General features: G+C 38.1%; 2 protein-coding genes across 2 annotated transcripts; one reads left to right on the top strand and one right to left on the bottom strand.

Moving 5' to 3' along the window:
- Positions 1-33: 33 nt before the first annotated feature.
- LOC121992131 (protein transport protein sec31-like) lies at positions 34-4,657 on the bottom strand. The gene is made up of 3 exons (XM_042546294.1): positions 4,215-4,657; positions 2,262-2,540; positions 34-1,352 (listed from the first exon to the last, which is right to left on the bottom strand). Exons 1-3 carry the CDS (start codon positions 4,503-4,505, stop codon positions 270-272), a joined length of 1,653 nt encoding a protein of 550 aa, XP_042402228.1. The 5' UTR covers positions 4,506-4,657; the 3' UTR covers positions 34-269.
- A 684-nt stretch (positions 4,658-5,341) lies between these two features.
- Positions 5,342-11,149, top strand: LOC121992129 (ADP-ribosylation factor-like protein 5). The gene is made up of 3 exons (XM_042546292.1): positions 5,342-5,502; positions 5,665-5,890; positions 10,689-11,149. The coding sequence occupies exons 2-3, from the start codon at positions 5,699-5,701 to the stop codon at positions 11,043-11,045; spliced, it is 549 nt and encodes a 182-aa protein (XP_042402226.1). The 5' UTR covers positions 5,342-5,502; positions 5,665-5,698; the 3' UTR covers positions 11,046-11,149.
- The last annotated feature ends 9,030 nt before the right edge of the window (positions 11,150-20,179 follow it).

The following is a 20,179-nucleotide window of genomic DNA, read 5'->3' as shown; positions in this document are numbered from 1 at the left end:
CCTTAACAGCATTCACATTATTTGACTTTCTCGGATCAAAATGGTAAAGTGCTATTGAACAACCATATTTATCCATCCATTTGTCATTTAAGGAATAACCTTAAACTGGCCATGAATTTGGAGCATTTATGGAAAACACTGATCGAGGCAACAGCAAACAAACACGTTCATGCATTGTGCTCGGAAGGCACAACACTACCACAAGATGTAACTCAAATCAGTCAATCCAGTAATAGGAGTTTTATACACTCGTAAAATTTCTGCATTCGTCACCGACCAAACCAACCCTTCTGCGGTTGGATCTCCCCGTCATTCATCAATTTGTCAAGAACCACATTCAGATCAACCGATTGTCCATTCTCAGTCAGTTTCCTTACAGTTGCCCTGACTTGGTCCTTTGAGAACCCCATAGTCGTAACTTTCTCTATCACATCATCAATTGGTACTCTGGCTCCTGGAGAACCACTTGAACCAGACCCAGTTGCTGCAGCTTGTGGTAGGACACGGGCCACCGGCAGACGTGGATAATTGCTGCTTCCACCAGGTGGCACAGAGGAAGCAAAGGGCAAGGGTTTCCCGGCAGAGTTACTTTGGCTTGAAGCAAACCCAGTATGAACATATGAATCTGAGTAATTAGGACCAGGTGGCCCGTAGCTAGAGGAAAATGATGGCAACCCAGGACTCTGCTTGCTTGTAGGTGGTTCATACGTGCTGGAATTGGGACCATAAAACTGTTGAGAGGAGGGATGCTGTGGAAAAGGAACAGGTTGCCTGATGCTCGGAGGATAATTCTGAGGCAGAGGCACATGTACAGATTCTTCAGAGTGAGGGGATATGGTAAGTGACTGCGGCGACGGATGTACAAGTTGGTGTGATGGTGGTGGCTGGAGATACTGTGGAAGCTGAGAGGACTGGTAGGTTTGTGGCAGAGGTGGGGGAGGTGCCGTTGCTTGCTGCTGCTGCTGAGCTGTGACTTGAAATGGTTTTGATGGGTCTTCTACTTGTGAAGCTGCCGAAGGAAAGTAAGGATCTCGTGGAAAAGATGGCACTGAAGGAACCTGTGATTGAGGTAGTGGAGGGATCGGGAGTGGTGAATTGGGTTGTACAGGTAATGAAGCATTTGGTACAGACGCAGAAGGAAGCATTATTGGCTGAGTTAATGGGACAGTGTGTTGATAGGATTGCTGGATGAGCTGTTGTGGTGGAGGTATCTGTTGCTGTGATTCAGGCTGCTCAGTTTTTGAACTTTCAGAATACTGCAGCTCTCCCTTAGGAGCATTCAATTGTGTAAGATGCAGCTGTGCCTCCACGACATCTTGCTTATCCTGCAGAACTTGCACCCCAGCATGTACCTGCAAGAGTACATTAAAAGCTCAATGACCAAACATGGAATAATAGGCTCTCTTGCCAACATACAACTGAACTGGAGGACATTTGACCAATTCAATTTTAGTTCATTTGTTGCATTTATCAGTACAGGGGAACAAGGTTGACCTATACAACTGTATATGGATATATTAGAATAATTAGATCCTCTATGAACATCCATTCAGGTTAAATTTATTGCGTAGCTCAAAGAACAAATATGTCAGACAATTTTTTTATTTTACCAAAAAAAAAGGAAATATATGCAGAGGGTATTGATCAGAATATAGTAAGCACTTTGAGAGGCAAAAAAAAATTGTAGAATAATGGAAACGCTAGCTACCATTTAGCCTAATTTATCCAGAATGGATCCTAAAAATGTCAGCTAACTAAGTGCTCAACAAAGCTTAGGTTATTATGTGAAGATGAAACTCAGTAAATGAATTTTGGGATTGTTCTTTGCTATAAAGATAAGAAGGTTGATAGCGATCCAAAATGGTTGATCCAGATAGGAGTTAACCAATTAAGAGACATGAAAGAGGTTTGATCAAGGAATCACAAGAAAAAACTAACTCAACAAGGAGGCAATGCAAGAATTGGATGGCATCATATAATTCAATAAGAACATATAAAGCAGTGGCAAAAAAACTATAAAAGGAATTAATCACATGAGATTCATGACTTGCACTTCTTCACAATTGTGTGATACATGCAAACTACTCTCTAAGTTAATTCCTCTATTTTTGTCAAATTTAGGTTATCCTATGCGCACCATTACATTAAACAAGAAGGGATGCTAACAGTATGAGATAAATTAAATGAAAGGAAGTTGAAATAAACTGAACTTTCACATGATATACATGCAAATAAGTAAAATATAACAATAAATAAAATACCTCTCTCAGAATATTCTCGAGTTGACTTAGCCTTCCATCTGTACTTCCATTATTATTTGCGATGGTCATTTTAATCTCAGATAAAGAATTTTCAAGGTGATGAGTCCTGTTGTCAAGTTGTAATAGCTTTGAACTTATACCTTCCATAGCATCCATCAGCCTATCAGTATGTTTTTTCACTATGTAATCAATGTCAGATCCAATTACATTATCATATGAACTCTTTTCTTTCTCATGGCCAACTTGTGCAAATCCATGAGGCTCTGGGGTACCAGCATTCTGCAAAAACATCAAGAAAAAAAAGTCATGTTCAAGATCATCGTTGAAAAAAAAGAAGTATTATACAAGCTTATTCATGGTAATAACAAGATACAGTAATTAAAATGTTCTAAAATATTGCATGAAAAAAATAAGCCAAGCATGTTGTAGATAAATTGAATTGAATAGATTGTTATCTAAATTGAATATAATAAAATTAATAACACGAAGCACCCTTCAAAACCCAGTAGATTATGACCTACTTTTGTCGTGGATAATATTACTCACTAATCCCATGCATCATGGTGATGAACGTCAACAAGGCTCAATCTGTGTGACCTAGTTAAAACCAATAAGGATAGGGCATGTGTCTGGTCAATTTGGTCGATGCTTTGGTCACAAGGAGATCCACCATTAGATGAGAATTAACTTGGCACCTATAAAAGTGAATCAAGGGCAATATGTAAAGAAGTCTTTGCAGGTCAACTACAAAGGCAAAGGACTCCAAAGATTTTCAGATGACAACTTGTCGCCATCACCACATTCCTGTTTTCCTAGTTATCTCCACTCCAGCATAATTGGCCTCTGCTCTTCCTCACCTCAATTTCCCATTGAACCTCAAGTTTCAAACCATATAATAGATCCCATAATCAAAAATCCAAGTTAACCCCACCTTTGTTCACTTCAACCAAGTTGCTTACACCTTGACCAACCTCAGCTCCCTATACTAGGAGTTATCATAAGTTTTATGAAAACTATGCATTCAGCTCCATGAGGTTAAAGTATCAAAGTATGGTGATCCCCAAATGAAATGATCATAACAATTTCAATGAAATTTGTGCAATAGTCTCAAATAACCATTTGCATTAACCATGCATGAGAAAGCCCATACACACTAGGTAATTACCATTTGGGCTAGTTGCTGCCAACACTAGATAATTACATACTAGAGATGTTAGGATTAAAAAATAGTTAGTTACTGTCTACACAAAGATTACACAGCTAGAGGCAATCGGGCATCATTAGCTCCTGATTGGAGATCAGGTGGTAAAATTATTTTTGACTATGACCAAAATGGTCCCTTAGTTTATATAAGCAACATGCACCCCCTTTATGAGTACCGTTGAATTTCCCAACCTAAGAATGGACATAGAAATGCAAAACAAAATCCAGCCACTGAAAAAAGTAGAATAAAAGACTATGATATATCTCTATTAACCATCTTATTTATATACTTGTATACATTTTGGTTGATTTCCTTGGAAAGGCTCTTCTATCAGTTTATTACAATCCTAATCCTATTTTTTCCTAGATCAACACAAAGCTAATAGGGGCCACTCTGCTACTTTGACGGCTCTAAGCCACTACTACCTCTATTAAACGTTCTCTTTTCTTATCACAGCAAGTCGTACAGATCTGAGCACCAAGTCATACCACTAGCTTCGGGAGTTATGTTCCAAAACAATAAATCTACAAATGGCCCATCCCAAATGCAGAACAGATTGTCAATTTTTTGGGGGTCCATTTTCATGCTAGGATCAGAATTTCTACACCAGCTCACAACGAGAGAACAGGAACTAGGATCGTTTCACAGTGAGGAACACATCAGATCTACCAAAATCCAATTAAAATTCATGATAATATATTATAGCCCGATCAACAAAACATCATAAAAATCCAAAGAAACTTGCATACTTTGAGATTTAAAGAAGCCAGTTTAGAGTCGACGGAACCCCAGGTGGGCCAAGCACCACCGATTCCACCGCCGCTGCTGGTTGGGGGCGAGAAGGATCCGATGGGATGAAAATCATAGCTCGGAAGGATCTCAGGCTCCTGATGCTGTTGCTCTTTTTTCACGTCTCCTCCGGCGGCGGTGCTGATAGGATGCTCCTCCTGGGGGTTGATGAGGTCGAAGAACTTGTCGGGCGGCTGCGAAGATCCTGAGAGCTCCATGATTTGCTTGTCCATGAACTTGGAAGCGTTCATGGGATCGAAATTGCGGATCAGAGCGAGATGAGCTAAGTGGCGATCACAATTCTAGGGTTCTCTTCTCCGGTCGGCGATCGGCGATCGGCGAGAGGCGAGAGGCGAGAGATTGCACTAGATCTCAGATTTGGCGTGAGAACTGAGAAGAGATGTTTCCAGAAACGATAAACATTTATAGAATTCCAAACAGTCGGTTCCGAACCATACGGCTCACCAAGACATGCGTGCTCGGGACAGACATGCGTGCGACCGAACCGGTTTATTTTGAATGGCATGAAGAAAAAGATCATAAATAGCTGATAACCGAATTATTTAAATCGGAATTTAATAAATAGAATTTTTTAATTAAATTAGGCTCGAGAGAGAGGAGTAATTAAAGATTTTAAATTCTCAATTCTGATTTCAACGTAGCTAAATTTGATTTGATTTAATTAAATTTAAAATTTTAAAATAGAAATCAAATTAATTTAACTGAAATAATTAATATTTTTTTAAAAAATAAATTTTCTAATTAATGGATCTTTTAATTTTGATTATGTTAATTCAATTTAACCGATCTTTTATTTAAAATAAAAATAAAAGGAAGAAAAATCTCTTTAATTTAATATTAGATTTTGAGACTAATAGAGAGTAAACTTAGTTGTTAATTATTATGTTTATTAAATTAGTTGCTAATTATTTAAGCCCGAGCATAGAGTTGGTTTTAAGAGAAGTGAATTAGTTGATCGAGCGAGCCTGTAGGTCGTCGCGGTGTTTGGTGGGCCCACTTGTGTTGGCAGACGTGGCATGACGTCGGTTTCGCCTCCTCTTCCTTTACCCTTTACCCTTTGCCCTTTGCCCTTTGGTGGAACAATGGTGGAACAATATAAAAGGAATTTTACCTCATAAGTTGGGAATATATCTCATCCCATTTCCTTTCCTCCTCCGATCTCTCGATTTCCAGGCGAGGGAGAAGCTCCCGATCGGAAGTCCAGATCCCAGTTCCGGCGATCGATAGGTGGAAATTCGTTGCCAATTCGGGATTTTTTTTAATTGCCTTTTGATTTCTGTTTGGTTTCTCGATCCGTTCTGGCTCCTATTTGTGAAATTCTCGAGATTTCATGGATTAGGGTTTTCGACGTGAGTGTTTAATGGCTCTGATTTTTTTTTTTTTTGCCAGATTTCGTTGGTGGCTAGGTTAGATCGGGGAGGAGATGGGGGTGTTCTTTTCTAGGTTCTGGTTCTTGATGTTTCCCGCGAAGGAGTACAAGATCGTGGTCATTGGGTTGGACAATGCCGGAAAGACTACGACGCTGTACAAACTGCACCTGGGGGAGGTCGTGAACACCAGTCCCACGGTCGGCAGCAACGTGGAGGAGGTCGTCTATAAGAACATACGATTTGAGGTTCGTGATTATTATTTTTCTTTTGGTGTTTTGTATATTTCTTCTGTGTTGTTAGTCATGCAAACTTAATTTTTTTTAAACTCGATTACGCAAAGAAGCAGGCTGCCTGATGAATTCGTTGAACGACATGGGTAGATTATCTCATTTGGCAGCGTCTGGCATACAAGTATATACGATCAGGAACTTTTATAGGAGTGTGCACTTTCTTGTAACTTGTTTATGTAAGAGAAATGGTACAATAGTTTATGAACCTACTAATTTCAGCTATTTCTTCCCTATCGTTAAAAAAAACATTTTTGACCCTTTAGAAAGAATCAGTCCATATTTATCATAGTATTCACTTGCACTATAACTACTGAGTATTCGGATAAGATGCATGTGACAGCATGGTTGATCATTGGAATCTTGGGCATCATTCTAATTGGCTTCAGCATTCTAATTGTTTTGCTGTTTCATCTACATCAGATCTGATGATATACTTGGAGATAATCTCTCTATGCTTGAGAGACTTAGTTTCATTTTAGTACTGTTGTATGTTTTTACATGATACTTTTTTCTCCTGTTCTTCTACCCAATTAGACTTTCCATCCTCCTTTTTTCAAGTCTTTCCTCTTTTATTACAAAATTTTTCTCACTTGATCCAACAATGACATTGTCTCTGTTAAAATTTCTTGTCTTTTGTCTCATTTCCATTTTTTTATTTTCCCTCTGGTATAGTTTTTCTGTAAATTTCCATTTAGAAAAGGCAAAATTGCAAACAAGCATGTGGATTATGAATACTTGATATTGTCCTAACTCATAAGAAGTATTATTGTTTAATTTTTTTTATTTACTTTTTCAGGGAGCCTTTCCTTTTTAACATCAGTCAATAAACACAATAATGGAAGTCTGATGTTGCTATGATGTTTAGAGCAAATCTCTCTTTCTTTTAAGGGGGATTAAAACAAATATCATAATAGGATTAATTCGTTTTTTAGTGCCTTTTACTTCCTACAGCATGTTGATACTCCTTGGTTTATAGTTGGCAGGCTTTGTGGTTAATGTGTTTATACCCCTAGGTTCCTAACTGAATATTCCTTCTTTTTTTTTTTTACACTCTGTTCAATTTCTTTAGAACACTATTTAAATCAACCAAAAACTGGACATAATCCCTGATTTAAGAGGGCAAACATGAATCGGAGGAAATGCAAACTATATTTTGTCTAGTCATGTTGATTAGGCAAAATCAAGGATTTGTACAAGTTTATGTGCAATGTTACATAATATAAGGTATCAATGTGCATACCTGTACTGCCAGAAATTTTATTTTGGCATTATATTTGTAGGTGCAATAAGATGTTATGAAAAATCAAATGAGAATACAATTCTGCACATTGATATGACATCTGACATAGGGTGTGTGTTAGATATTTTCCTTGGTTAACTTGAAGCATTCCCTTTTTTCCTTTAAAATGAGTTCTATCAATGTTTTTAGTATAATCAGCTTACAAGTTGACAAAACGACTCACAATTCCAGTTGGCACTACTGAGTTTAGCAAGCAATCATAATATAAGTATTTTGCCTATATATTCAATATAAGTATTTTGCTTCATAAACGGTTTGGATTTCTTAGAGAAAACATTGTGGTTGCTTCTTGGAAGGGAGATATTCTTCTAACTTGAGGATTCCTTCCAAATGTTGTCTGATATACCTTTGTATATTCATGTCACAATGTTATAATATGATTACAAATTAAATGAGGGGTTTGAACAGGTTAGGCTGGGTATTTAACATTTTAGTGAAGCAATAGATAATATTCTGTCAATGGGTAACAAGGCAACTTATTGCCTTAATTTACAGAGTTATCTGTGCTTGGTTTCTCATAATCTCAAATGTATGCCAATGTATGATGGCTTGGTCTTAGGGCATCTAATGTTATAAACAAGTTACTTTTAATAACTTTATTGTTATGATAAATAACAAGCTTCAACAATTTGTTTTTGCTTATTTTTAAGATTAGCTGAGCCTTTCTGTTGTCTTGTTTCTATATAGGGATTTTAGACAAAGTAGTTTATCAGCTAGCTAAAGTTTATATTTAACTGCACTAATGTGCTTGTTTGTGAGCTTCTTGATAAAGCTTCTCTGATCACGAACAAGCTGCAAACAATGTTTATCAACTTGCTAAGGATTATCTACAAATTCAAAGCGTGATTTAGCTTGATGTTTAATGCTCTTTTCTGATAAGAATCCGAATTGGCGGCTGATAAGAATAAAAAAGCAGCGAATTGGTGAATGATCTGGTCTTATTAGACTATTCTGCCACATTAAATACAAAAAAGTATAAGCCCATCAATGGTATAAGGTAAAAGAGAGTATTGGTTTCCTCTGATAATTCGTTAATTTAGATTGCTAAAACAGCTTGTGACCCTTTACAGTTCATATGTGATTATGTTTTTGAGCTCCTTTAAGGTACCTAATTCAATCTATTTACTATATTTGCAATGCAATCATATATTTTCTATTTTAAGTTAATTATTCTATTTGGAATCTAGAAACTACTATATTTTTTTTCTTTAATATATTTTATTTGTTTGTCATTGTGGTGAGTCATCAATTGCTTATGGTTTTTCTCTCTCTCTCTTTCTTGATGGTACATATAGCCACGACAATTGAAAATATATTGCCTCTTCATTTGTCTCTTTCATTCACACCATCAATGCTTATAAGGTTTATATTTTCTCTTAATAATTGGCAGTGTTGGGGTTCAATTAAAGTCCCACATTAAAAAGATTTGGTAAAGATCATAGGTTTAAAAGGATATAGGATATCTCCATTGGCATGAGGCCTTTTGCGAGAGTTCAAGAGCAAAGCCATGAGGGCCTAGGCATAAAATGGACAATATCATGCCATTGTGGAGATATGTGGGCATCGTTTTTCACAACAAATGGTATCAGAGCCATGGTCCAAACCAGATGTCATGTGGGGTGGCCTTGAACAAAGTTGAGGGTAGGCCCGGAGCTGGTCATGAGTGACCGGATGCTCGTGGGGAGGTCCGGAGCAGGTCAAGGTGACCAGATGCTCGTGTGGGGCTTAGAGCAGGTTAGAGTGACCAGATACATGCAGGGGGGGGGGCGAGTAGGTCAAGGTGACCGGATGCTCACGGGGAGACCCGAAACAAGTTATGAGTGACCAAGCAGGTCAGGGTGATCGGATGCTTGAGGGGAGGTCCAGAGCAGGTTAGGGTGACCGGATGCGGATGGGGAGGTCTAGATGGGGAGGTCCGGAGTAGGTCAGGGTGACCGGATGCGGATGCTCGCGGGGAAGCCCGGAGCAGGTCAGGTGACCGGATGCTCGCGGGAAGCATGAGAGTAATCGTGGTCCTTCGTTTGAGAGGAGGATTGTTGGGGTTCAATCAAAGTCCCACATTGAAAAGATTTGATAAAGATCATGGGTTTGAAAGGATGTAGGATATCTCCATTGGCATAAGGCCTTTTGGGGAGAACCCAAGAGCAAAGCCATGAGGGCCTAGGCTCAAAGTGGACAATATCATGTCATTGTGGAGATATGTGAACATCCTTTAACACAACAGGTAGCCACCCTTAATAATTGGTAGCCAAATTTCTATGCTTGCAGTTAAAATTTTAAAACTCTCTACGGAACTAGGATCATAAAGAGGCCTATGAATTCAAATCTTAAAATTATGTGACCTAATCAAAATGATTGGTTGAGAATCACTTAAACAAATATTTTATCTAATGCAAATATGCATTAAAAACAATGAATAAGTTTGTCATTAAATACTATGGCTGATAGCCACGAACCTGAACGGAATTAGTCTTGAAGAATATGAAAAGAGTTGATTGCTTTAAAATATCTATTTGTTGTGAACAAGTTTAGTTAAGATCTATCTTGAATCACATTGTAAATGTTACTAGCTTTGTGATAATTCCTGGAATTAAAATTGTGAAACTCTCTACGTGGACTAGTATTATGAAGAGGTCCCAAAACCCAAATTTTAAAATCTTGTGACATAATCAAAATATATGGTTTAGAATCATCAGAAATACTTTATCTAATCGACTTGCATTAAAATAATGAATTAGTTTTCCCATTAAATACTACTATGGCTAACAACCTCAAATGTGAATGAATTAGTCTAGAAGAATATCTAAAGAGTTGATTGCCGTGTACATCTATTTGTTTAGTACCACAACCCTTCTGATTATTGAGTTACTATCTTTTGGTGATCGCTCTCCCCTGATGGCTAAAAAAAATGATGATAATGATTTGAAGACCTTTTCCTCTATCGTCAGTTTCACTCTGCCATTATTTTTCTTCTTGATCTTTCTAGTTTTCTTCTCTTTTGAGCTCTTAATGTATGCATTCTCTTCTCACTTATTCTCCCCACCCTATCTCTCTCTCCCGTGCCTGCATGTATATCTGCCTACCTAGCCTTTCATTTCTTTCTCTTAACAGTCCAAGCTGAGCTCAAGAACGTTGAAGCTTGGCTTGAGCTCACTAAGAATCTCATGCTACGTCTGCAAATGAATGGAAGTTTTGAAATAGATACTACCCACATATTTTGTTTTCTGCTTGGATTTATCAGAAAGTAACTACAAACACTTATTTTTCTCCTCTATGATTTGTGCAATTGAAAGCATATATACATTCCTCTACTCTGTGATGCTTACAACATCTTTTTTCATTTACATGTTTTGCTTTAAATATATAGTATTTGATTTTGTTCTTGGTATCTGAGAAATTACATCCCATAACAGCTAATAATGTCACTCTGAGCTACTCTTACATCATGAGCAGGTGTGGGATCTAGGAGGACAAGAAAGGCTGAGAACATCATGGGCGACATACTATCGTGGAACTCATGCTGTTATTGCTGTAATAGACAGTACTGACCGAGCTCGGATCAGTATCATGAAGGATGAACTTTTCAGGCTCCTTCAACATGGTGATCTTGAGCACACTGTGGTACTCGTATTTGCCAACAAGCAGGATCTGAAAGATGCCATGTCCCCTGCTGAGGTAACTGAAGCCCTCTCGCTACATAGCATCAAGAACCATGACTGGCATATCCAGGCTTGCTGTGCCCTTACAGGCGAGGGGTTGTATGATGGGTTGGGATGGATAGCTGAGCGAGTTGGCAAGCCAGCGACCTGAAGTAAACATCCTTTACATGCATCGTCTCTGTATTCTCTTCGAAAGAAGACATTGTTTGTTTGACGCTTGACGCTTTAAGATATGTTTTCCCTACATTCGTAGTATCACGTTCTTTCCTAGTCAAACATACACCAAGTTATTGTTTATAAACCATGCAAGCTGGCCAAAATGTTCGAATAATTAATTCACTTGAATTCGTTAAGAATAGAAGTTGCCTTTTCTTCTTTTTTTCTTCTTTTTTTCTTTTTTGTTTTTGCATACCAGTTTGAGATAAAATTGCAAATCAGCCTTTTTTTTTTATTCTTTTAATTTTTTTAGTTGGTTAGATATTTAATTTAGTACTAACTGTCAGTGAGAGTGAGTTCCTAGAAGAAGGGATTTATTAAAATTTGTTGGGTGACTGAGGGGAGGTTTATGATCACTTGATTAAATTTTTTGATGTAGGTCTATAATAGCTCCTTGGGCCTTTGCTTGAGTGAAAATAAATTTAGCATTGTCTTGCAAAATGATGAAGAAATTGTTGGGGATCTTGCAGCCGGTTAGAAGGACGTTGAATAGACGTTGATTCTAAATTATCGATTCCTACGTATTCATTAGTGCGCATGCGGAAATATAAATACTAATATGAATACAAAAGCTAAAGACAATGAGAAAGAACAAACAAATTAATGCACGTTGATGTAACATGGTTCGAAGATTAGGGTTCCTACTCCACGGCTGTCCTTGTGGTGGACGATTCCGATCCTTCGGTGGATTAGCCCTCGGCAAACTCCGACTACTCAAGCAACTCCTTGTTGGTAGAGAAACCTCACTACAACACCAACCAAGAACACTTAAACACAATAGAACCTTCAGCACTTTGTTGACTACTAATTAGGTTTTAACCAAGTCTAATTTCGTCACGTTGACCGGTCATCCCAAACTCCTTCTTATAGAGCTTGGAAGAAAATAGCCCTGCTGTTTTATCATTACCAGTCGACTGGTGCCTAGCCAACGACTCTCTCAATGACTCTCTACCAGTCAACTGCTACAGTGTACTAGTCGACTACTACAGTGCACCAGTCGATTACTACAGTGCACCAGTCGACTGTTATAATAACTGCTACAGTATCATTGACTGCTACAGTGTCCCTGTTGACTGCAGTGCCCCCTGGGTTTTTTCCCTGAATATAATCTCTCATGCATTCGTACCCTCACGACTCACTTGACTCTTCTTTGCAGCCTTGACCTCTTGCCTTCAAGTCTACTTCCTTTGGCTTTCGTCCCTCGGATGCATCCAAGCCTGTGGCTCGTCCCAATGTCATCCTTCGCGTATACCTCGAAGTGCGCTTCCCTCGGCTCTTATCCTTGTCGCCTTGTCTATGGTCCCTCGGATGCTCCATCCTTCATCAGACCCGAAGCCATCAAGCTGAGTCGTATGTGTATCCTGCAAACCTGCACACTCACATACACATATCAAATAACGAGGGTAATCCTAACTTAAACTCTTTGCCCAAACATCAAAATATGGTCACACCGGACCATTAGGATTGCTCCAACAGGAACGTCTGGTGAAAATCTTTGAAACAACATATGACTTGGTCGGGAGTCGGTTGAACCACCTCTGTGCCGAGCCAGAGAGAGTGGTGAGGAACACTCGACATTTAACCCTGTTCATGTATTGGTGGAGGATAGTCGTATTTTCAAACTTGAGCAAATGATCCTCGAGGTCGCTCGCTCCTCCATATTCTCCATCGTCAATGGTTGGAAATGAACTGGTAGTTTATCTTCCAAGATCTCTTAGGAGAAAGACATACTCACATGCTCGGGAGAGCTATTATTCATTGGGGCGTTGCCTTTACGAAGGTCTTGGATGAGTGCGTTTTCATAAGACGATCCTTGAGGCCTCTCCGCTCGACCTATGTCGTCAAGGGGGTGTTCAGAACAACGCCCTGTGATATGCAGTCGGTGAAGGGGCACAGGCGGTAGGTTAGCCAGCGGCATGAATGCCTGAGGGAAGGCAATCGGGGGAGGTTGGATTGGTGGGAACACAGTCGGGCCTTCCATTCAAGTTCCACGCTCTGTCGAGGGGCCGGTCGAAGATACGGCGGGGTCGTTCGACAAGCGGCCCTTAGTTGCTATCTATTGTTGTTGTACCATTTTAGTCGCTTGGGAGACTATAAATAGTTCTAGTTCTTCTTGCGTTAAGGTTATCGTGGCGAGTCTTCCAATCTCGTCCATCTTCATATTTCAGATGCAGAAAAAGTTCTCATAGACAACATCAAATATGATCCTATTCAAAAGTGGAGAAAATGGCTGGCTGGGACATGTGTCAAATGTTGACTAAACGAAGACTCCTCACTATCCTACATGTCACAAAGAGTGTTAGCAATCGGGTCAAGGAAAACGTCCCCGACGTAGGTCTTCTGATGTTCAAGTAAGTACTCGATTTCTGGAAAGGAATAGTGGAAAGAATAGTAGCAATGGATATGTAAAATTACATAGTGTTGTGTACCTACGCCTGTAGATGGAGACATCTTTTTATAGAATTATTGTTGTATCTATGCACGAATATCAAAGTATTTCTAAAAAAGGACAAACTATAAAGAGACTATGACACCTTTTTCAAAATGGACCCGTAATTTCTGCGATTGACAGGGTGGAAGCTTCGAATGTATAGCTTACATACAGAATATTCTCTATCATCTGTGACATATGATGACAAAAAGGAGTATGGGACCGTTGGGCTATGGGGCCCACCATAGACTTCCTTGGTCATTAGACTGAGTATCTAATGTAGTCCGACAGACCGTCACTCATAGAAGCCACCAGGTCAGCTTTGATGAATGCAGTCGGCGACTTTGCCATCACTCGACCTCTTCACTTGGATGGAGAACTCGGGTGAACCAAGCATCAAATATGTCCGATCGGACCCTATATCGGCTCGACCGGAGCAATCGATTAGGGTAGCTAATATTTGACTTCAAGGCCCATCAATGCTTAGGAGATCAAAGCTCGAGGCCCGACCGACCAGAGGGTCCGATTGAGTAAGCTCCCAGTCTGAATGAAGGTAAATCTTGACTCAAAATATTGATTGTCTCTTAACTTTAACCATATTAATCGGTCTCCTAGACTTTAGACTATCTTGATGGGATCCACCTAACCACCGTATCAATATAAATTGAGAAAACTTGTTTCATAAATCTTGGAAATTCATTAACGAGTTGCAATGACAATAAACTAGTCAATGAAAAGTATATTTCAACAAAAATATTTTTTAAAAAGACACCTTCAGTGATAATCTACAACAGTTTGACAAGATATTTTTTAAAAGAAATTACACACTTGAAAGAACAAGTGTATCTATACTACATCACGCTAGACCTACCGGACCAAGACTCGAATGTAAATCGGATCAACGATCAGTTATCCATGATCGATTCCAGGTCTAACTCATAATCAGTCTATCTTAATTTAGACGGACCAATTAAAGGTCATGCTAATATTGATTCAACCGTCTAATCATCTATTTATTAATAGTTAAGTTAATTTAAGTTAATTTAATTTTAAATTATTTAATAATATTTTATTAATATTAATGGTATAATTTTAATATGAGATTATTATATTTTTAACTCATTAATTTATTAATCTAACTCTCTTACACTATCATAAACTATTTAATTTATACAATATATCTAATTATAAATTTTCCAAACAATATAATTTATTATACAATGAAATTATATATACCTTATGTCACGTACCTCCTGTAAATTCAAAAAAAAAAAATTAATTTGATTTTTTTATTTAATACTATATCCTAACCTCTAAATCCTAAAAACAAAATTTTATTGGTATACTAAAAACTTAAAAAACTTATTAATATATGACCCAATTCGAGATCAAGGGATATGATCACTCAGTAAAATAACCACGATCGAGTATTTTTGACTGAGTGAATACCAACACTTGAGTTGTTGAATAAAGAGGAAATCTTTCGTAAAGGTATGTAAAGACTTAAGGAAGTTGTTAGAATGAGCTAAGGTAACCTCTTCGGCACTCAAATCATATCCCCAGGGAAAGATGAAGAAAAGAAAAAGGAGTAGAAAGTTATGAGATTACTTGTCGAGTAGCCTGTCTTTTCCTAATAAAATTTACCTAATTTCTAATTAGATCTTTTTCTATCTAATTTTATTAGGACTTACACTGATTAACTCTATTAAGATTTGTACTGAATTAGTGTAATTGATTTTTAAGATTTTGATGTTTGATAATGTATCTAAGTCTGATCAGTTTAATCAAGGGTTAATCTAAATAGGATTTAATGTTTGGAAGAGAGTAGTCTAGTTAGGATTAGATAACTAACAAGTATAAGTCCTAACCGAAGGATAGGCAAGTGAGAAGTTCTAACTAGAGGTTAGGCAAGTGGAAGTCTTGATGAGTGAAGCTGGACCCTAGTAAGTGAAGCTAGGTGGTGGAAGTCTTGGTAAGTGAAGCCGGACCCTAGTGAGTGAAGCTAGGCGGTGGAAGTCCTAGTGAGTGAAGTCGGACCCTAGTGAGTGAAGCTAGATAATGGAAGTCCTAGTGAGTGAAGTCGGACCCTATTAAGTGAAGCTAGGTGAAGGAAGTCCTGGTGAGTGGAATAAGGCAATGGAAGTCCTAGTGAGTGAAGCTAGGCAACCATAGGGAGGTAACCCTAGGTAATGTGTGACCGACTGGTTTCCAGTCGACCGCGTGAATCCTGAAATATGTTGACACTATTTTATTTTACTATTTTATCTATTGTACTAACCCAGTGTGCAGGAGTTGACAGGTCTGAGGGAGTCCAGATAGGTCAACAAGCCGACCAGGGTCTGTGAACTAGCAAAGTAGTAAGTTAAGGTAAGTCACTGGAGGAAAGTAACCTATTGGATCGCGACGGCCGGCTAGAAGGGGGGTTGAATAGCCTGAAAATAAAAAGCACAACCTTTATCGAACTTTCTTAAACTAACACTTGCATAAAATCGAAAAGCAATAAATTAAAACAGAAAAAGAAGAGACACCAGATGTTTACTTGGTTACAACCGGGGAGGTTGTTAATCCAAGGAATGGAATGCACTAGAATATCTCCTTCAGGCGGAGAAGCCTCTTACAACAATGAGAGTGCAAAAAGAAAGAAGCTAATCTAGAAATTGAGCGTACAAGTGTTGGAATTACAATTTCTGAATTGATTGAAAGCTTCTGGACCAAGGCTGTATTTATAGCCTTGATCAGGGCGCCCCGAAGGGGTTCCGGGCGCCCGGGGGATAAAACTTTATCCCACAACGTTTAGATCGCGATTGACATGATCTGGTCAAAAAGTCAACTCCGGGCGCCCGGAAGGGTTCCAGGCACCCCGGAGGGGTCCGAGCGCCCCAGACAGTTCCAGGCGCCCCAGTTGGGAAAGTCAACTCCATTGACTTTTTTCAGCCCAGGTCTTCTGCTCCGGTTCTGTTCGCCTCAGACCGAGTCTTCCGCTCGCTTGGGTGATCTCTGCCATCCAGAATAGGGCTCACCCGAACTAAACTTCCGGTCTCCTCGAGCAGGCTTCCGCTCCAGTTTCTCGTCCCTCGGAATCATCGCGTGCTTCCTTCTCGTCCGCCAGTGTACTCATCCGCAGTCTTCGTCCCTCAGTCGCACCCCGTGCCGACCTTCTCGCTAGCTACGTCTCTTGCTCCTTGAGCAGTCTTCCGCTCCGGCTTCTCGTCCTTCAGAACCACCGCACGCTTCCTTCTCGTCCACCGGTGTACTCTTCCGCAACTCCTCGTCCCTCGGACGCACCGGGTGCCGTCCTTCCCGCTAGCTGCGTCTTCCGCTCGACTATCTGTGCTCCTAACTCCTAAGTTCCTGCACACTTAGACACAAGGTTAAAAACACACAGGACCTAACTTAACTTGTTGATCACACCAAAACAACCTTGGGGTTTCAACAATCTCCCCCTTTTTGACGTGAGCAACCTAAGTTAAGATAGGGTAAATAGACATAAAAAATAAACTAACTAATTTTACAATAAAGTGCAAAAAGATAGAAAATTTAAATTTTAGTTTACCTCCCCCAAGACTTATACTTTTCCTTCTCCCCCTTTGATAACCTAAGTTAAATAAATTCTAAGTTAGAGAATTTGCAATAATTTTCAGCAAAAATGTTCTAAGTAAAAAAACTTTAAGTAAGAGAATTTTTAAAAAATTCTGACTTAAGAAATTTTACAAAAATATTTTTGAAAATTTTTCTAAGTAAACATTTAAGCATAAATTTCTAATTTCAGATGACCTTTTAACTTAGGCACTTTTTAGTTTTACGCAAAAAGAAAATTCTAAAAAAATTTAAAAACTTTAAAAAATGTTTAAAAAGTTTTTTAAAGCATTATTAAATTTCCACCTTAATGCTTTTATCAGAAAGTTAATTAAATATTTTTATTTCAATATTTTAGCTTCCAGGTCGTGGCGAGACACTAGGTCTTCTTGGTTATTGGAGCAACAACCACTTCCTTAGACAAAGCCTCATAAAGAAATTTTAAAGTCTAATTTTCTCGCTGAAAGTTCTAAATCTAATTAGTTCAAGTTCAAGTCAGACAGGACTTTGGAACCCAATATAGGTTCCAGCCTACTAGATTGACTAGGAATTTCTTAGAGGCATTTTTCTTTGAAATATTTCTAATCTGTCCCTTATGATATCGAAAATACCAATTTAAATTGTTGTATTTTCTAAAATATGTTTTATTTGAATATGCATGATTTTTTAGACTATCTATTTATATTTTCAAATTATTATTTTCTGATTTCAATTTTTCATTTTCTAATTTTGATTTGTCTAAATCTTTTAGAGGGCAAGATTTAGCTAATATTACTTTTAAATTTTTATTTTCATTTTCTAATTTGCAGCAATCTTTTGTTAATAATTTAATGAATTTAAAGAATTTATTGGGAGGAAGAGATCGTACCTGACTTACCTTGTCGATCTCATTGTCCGTGTCTCCCCTTGAAGTGTTGCTTTCTTCCGACGTAGCTCCTCCTTCATTGATGCTCTCAATGCTCATTTCGGAAGAGCTTGAATCATAGTCGTCGTCTTGATGAATCGCCATTAATGCAAGCCTAGAGAATGCCTCAACTTCCGATTCGGACGACGTATCGTCCCACGTCGCCTTTAGGGCCTTGCGCTTTTGGACAGGCTTCTTACCTTTATCCTTGTTCTTGTTCTTTAGCTTGGGACAATTGTCCTTGACGTGCCCTTCTTCGTCGCTGTGGTAGCAGCGGATGGTCCTTTTCTTTTTACCATGCGGATGGTTAGAGGTTCTAGATTTACAAAGTTTTTTAAACCGTCTTACCATCATTACCATTTCCTCGTCATCGAGAGAAAACTCCGACTCAGGTTCGTCTCTCGATGCTTTGAGGGCGACGTTGTTCTTGGGCTCCTTCGTACCTGCAGATCTTGATTCGTGCACTTCAAATGTAGAAAAGAATTCTTCTAATGAAATGTTTTCTAAGTCTTTTGAAATATAAAAGACATCTACTAGTGACACCCATTTTGAATTTCTCGGAAAAGAATTTAACGCATACCTTAGCGAATCTTGGTTACTTACCTTTTCTCCGAGATTTGATAGTCCGGTGATGATTTCCTTTGTCCTTGAGTGCAGATGCGCAACTGTCTCATCTTCCCTAAGTCGTAGGCTGGTGAGCTGGTTGCGGAGTAAATCCCATTTTGCGAGCTTTGCTTCGGACATTCCTTCGTGCAGTTCAAGGAAGTTCTCTCAAAGTTCCTTCGCGGAGTCGTAGTTGCCGATCCGGTTGACTTCTTGTGGCGGAAGAATGGTTAGTAGATGGTACTCAGCTTTGTCGTTTGCCATGTAGTCGGTTTGCTCCTTTTTTGTCCAGTGGTATTTCTCCTTACCTTCCGGCGCTAATTAATATTAAATCAAAATCAGTTTTAAAGAATACCTGCATTCGCTTTTTCCAGCTAGAGAATTCCCCTTCGAATTTCGACGGGTAGATGCTTGGTCCGACCATTATCTCGTTGCTTCGTTTGGCGGTTAGTCATTCTGAAGTGCCTTGACTCTGATACCACTTGTTGGATCGCGGCGGCCGGCTAGAAGGGGGGTTGAATAGCCTGAATATAAAAAGCACAACCTTTCTCGAACTTTCTTAAACTAACACTTGCATAAAATCGAAAAGCAATAAATTAAAACAGAAAAAGAAGAGGCACCAGATGTTTACTTGGTTACAACTGGAGAGGTTGTTAATCCAAGGAATGGAATGCACTAGAATATCTCATTCAGATAGAGAAGTCTCTTACAACAATGAGAGCACAAAAAGAAAGAAGCTAATCTAGAAATTGAGTGTACAAGTGTTGGAATTACAGTTTCTGAATTGATTGAAAGCTTCTGGACCAAGACTGTATTTAGGGCATCTCCAATCCATCACCAAAACACCAAATTTGGTGTCAATTTGACACCAAATTACTCCAACTCATATACCAAAACCCATCCCAAATATGGTGATGTGAATAGTGCAACACCATATTTGGTGTTGCACTATTCACATCACCATATTTGGTGATGGAGAGATTTTTTATTTTTATTTTTATTATATTATTATAAAATCAAATGTAATTAATTACTAATTATTATTTTATTTATCTTTATTTATAGTATAATTAAATGTAATTATTATTTATTATATATTTAAATTAAGTGCATTTAATAGAATATATAAATTTTATTATGTATATTTGTAAATATTTAATTTATTAAAATTATTATTTTAATTTTATTTAATATATTTTAATTATAATTACATTTATAAATTATCACTAATTTCATAAACATAATACAATAAAATATTAAAATTTTTTATATGCATAAATATACAATACATTACCATTACATTGGCATACAAAATAAAGATAGTAATGACATTAAATTAAAATATTACTAATATAAATTTAAAAACATAATTAACTAAGCTTAACAAACAAGTACATGGTACAAACGATACTAATAAATCACACATAAACTTAAAATAAAGACAAAGAAGCTCATATTACCCTTCGAAATGCATTAATTGAGCATTTATGGGAACAATATAGTAATTCTGAAAGTTAACGTCTTGTAATATTGTATTTTCAATTAAGTATCCTTG

Source organism: Zingiber officinale, chromosome 6B (genome assembly GCF_018446385.1).
Source record: "Zingiber officinale cultivar Zhangliang chromosome 6B, Zo_v1.1, whole genome shotgun sequence".
NCBI lineage: Eukaryota > Viridiplantae > Streptophyta > Magnoliopsida > Zingiberales > Zingiberaceae > Zingiber > Zingiber officinale.
Note: the sequence above shows the minus strand (reverse complement) of the source record. Positions and strands in the feature narration are given on the sequence as shown.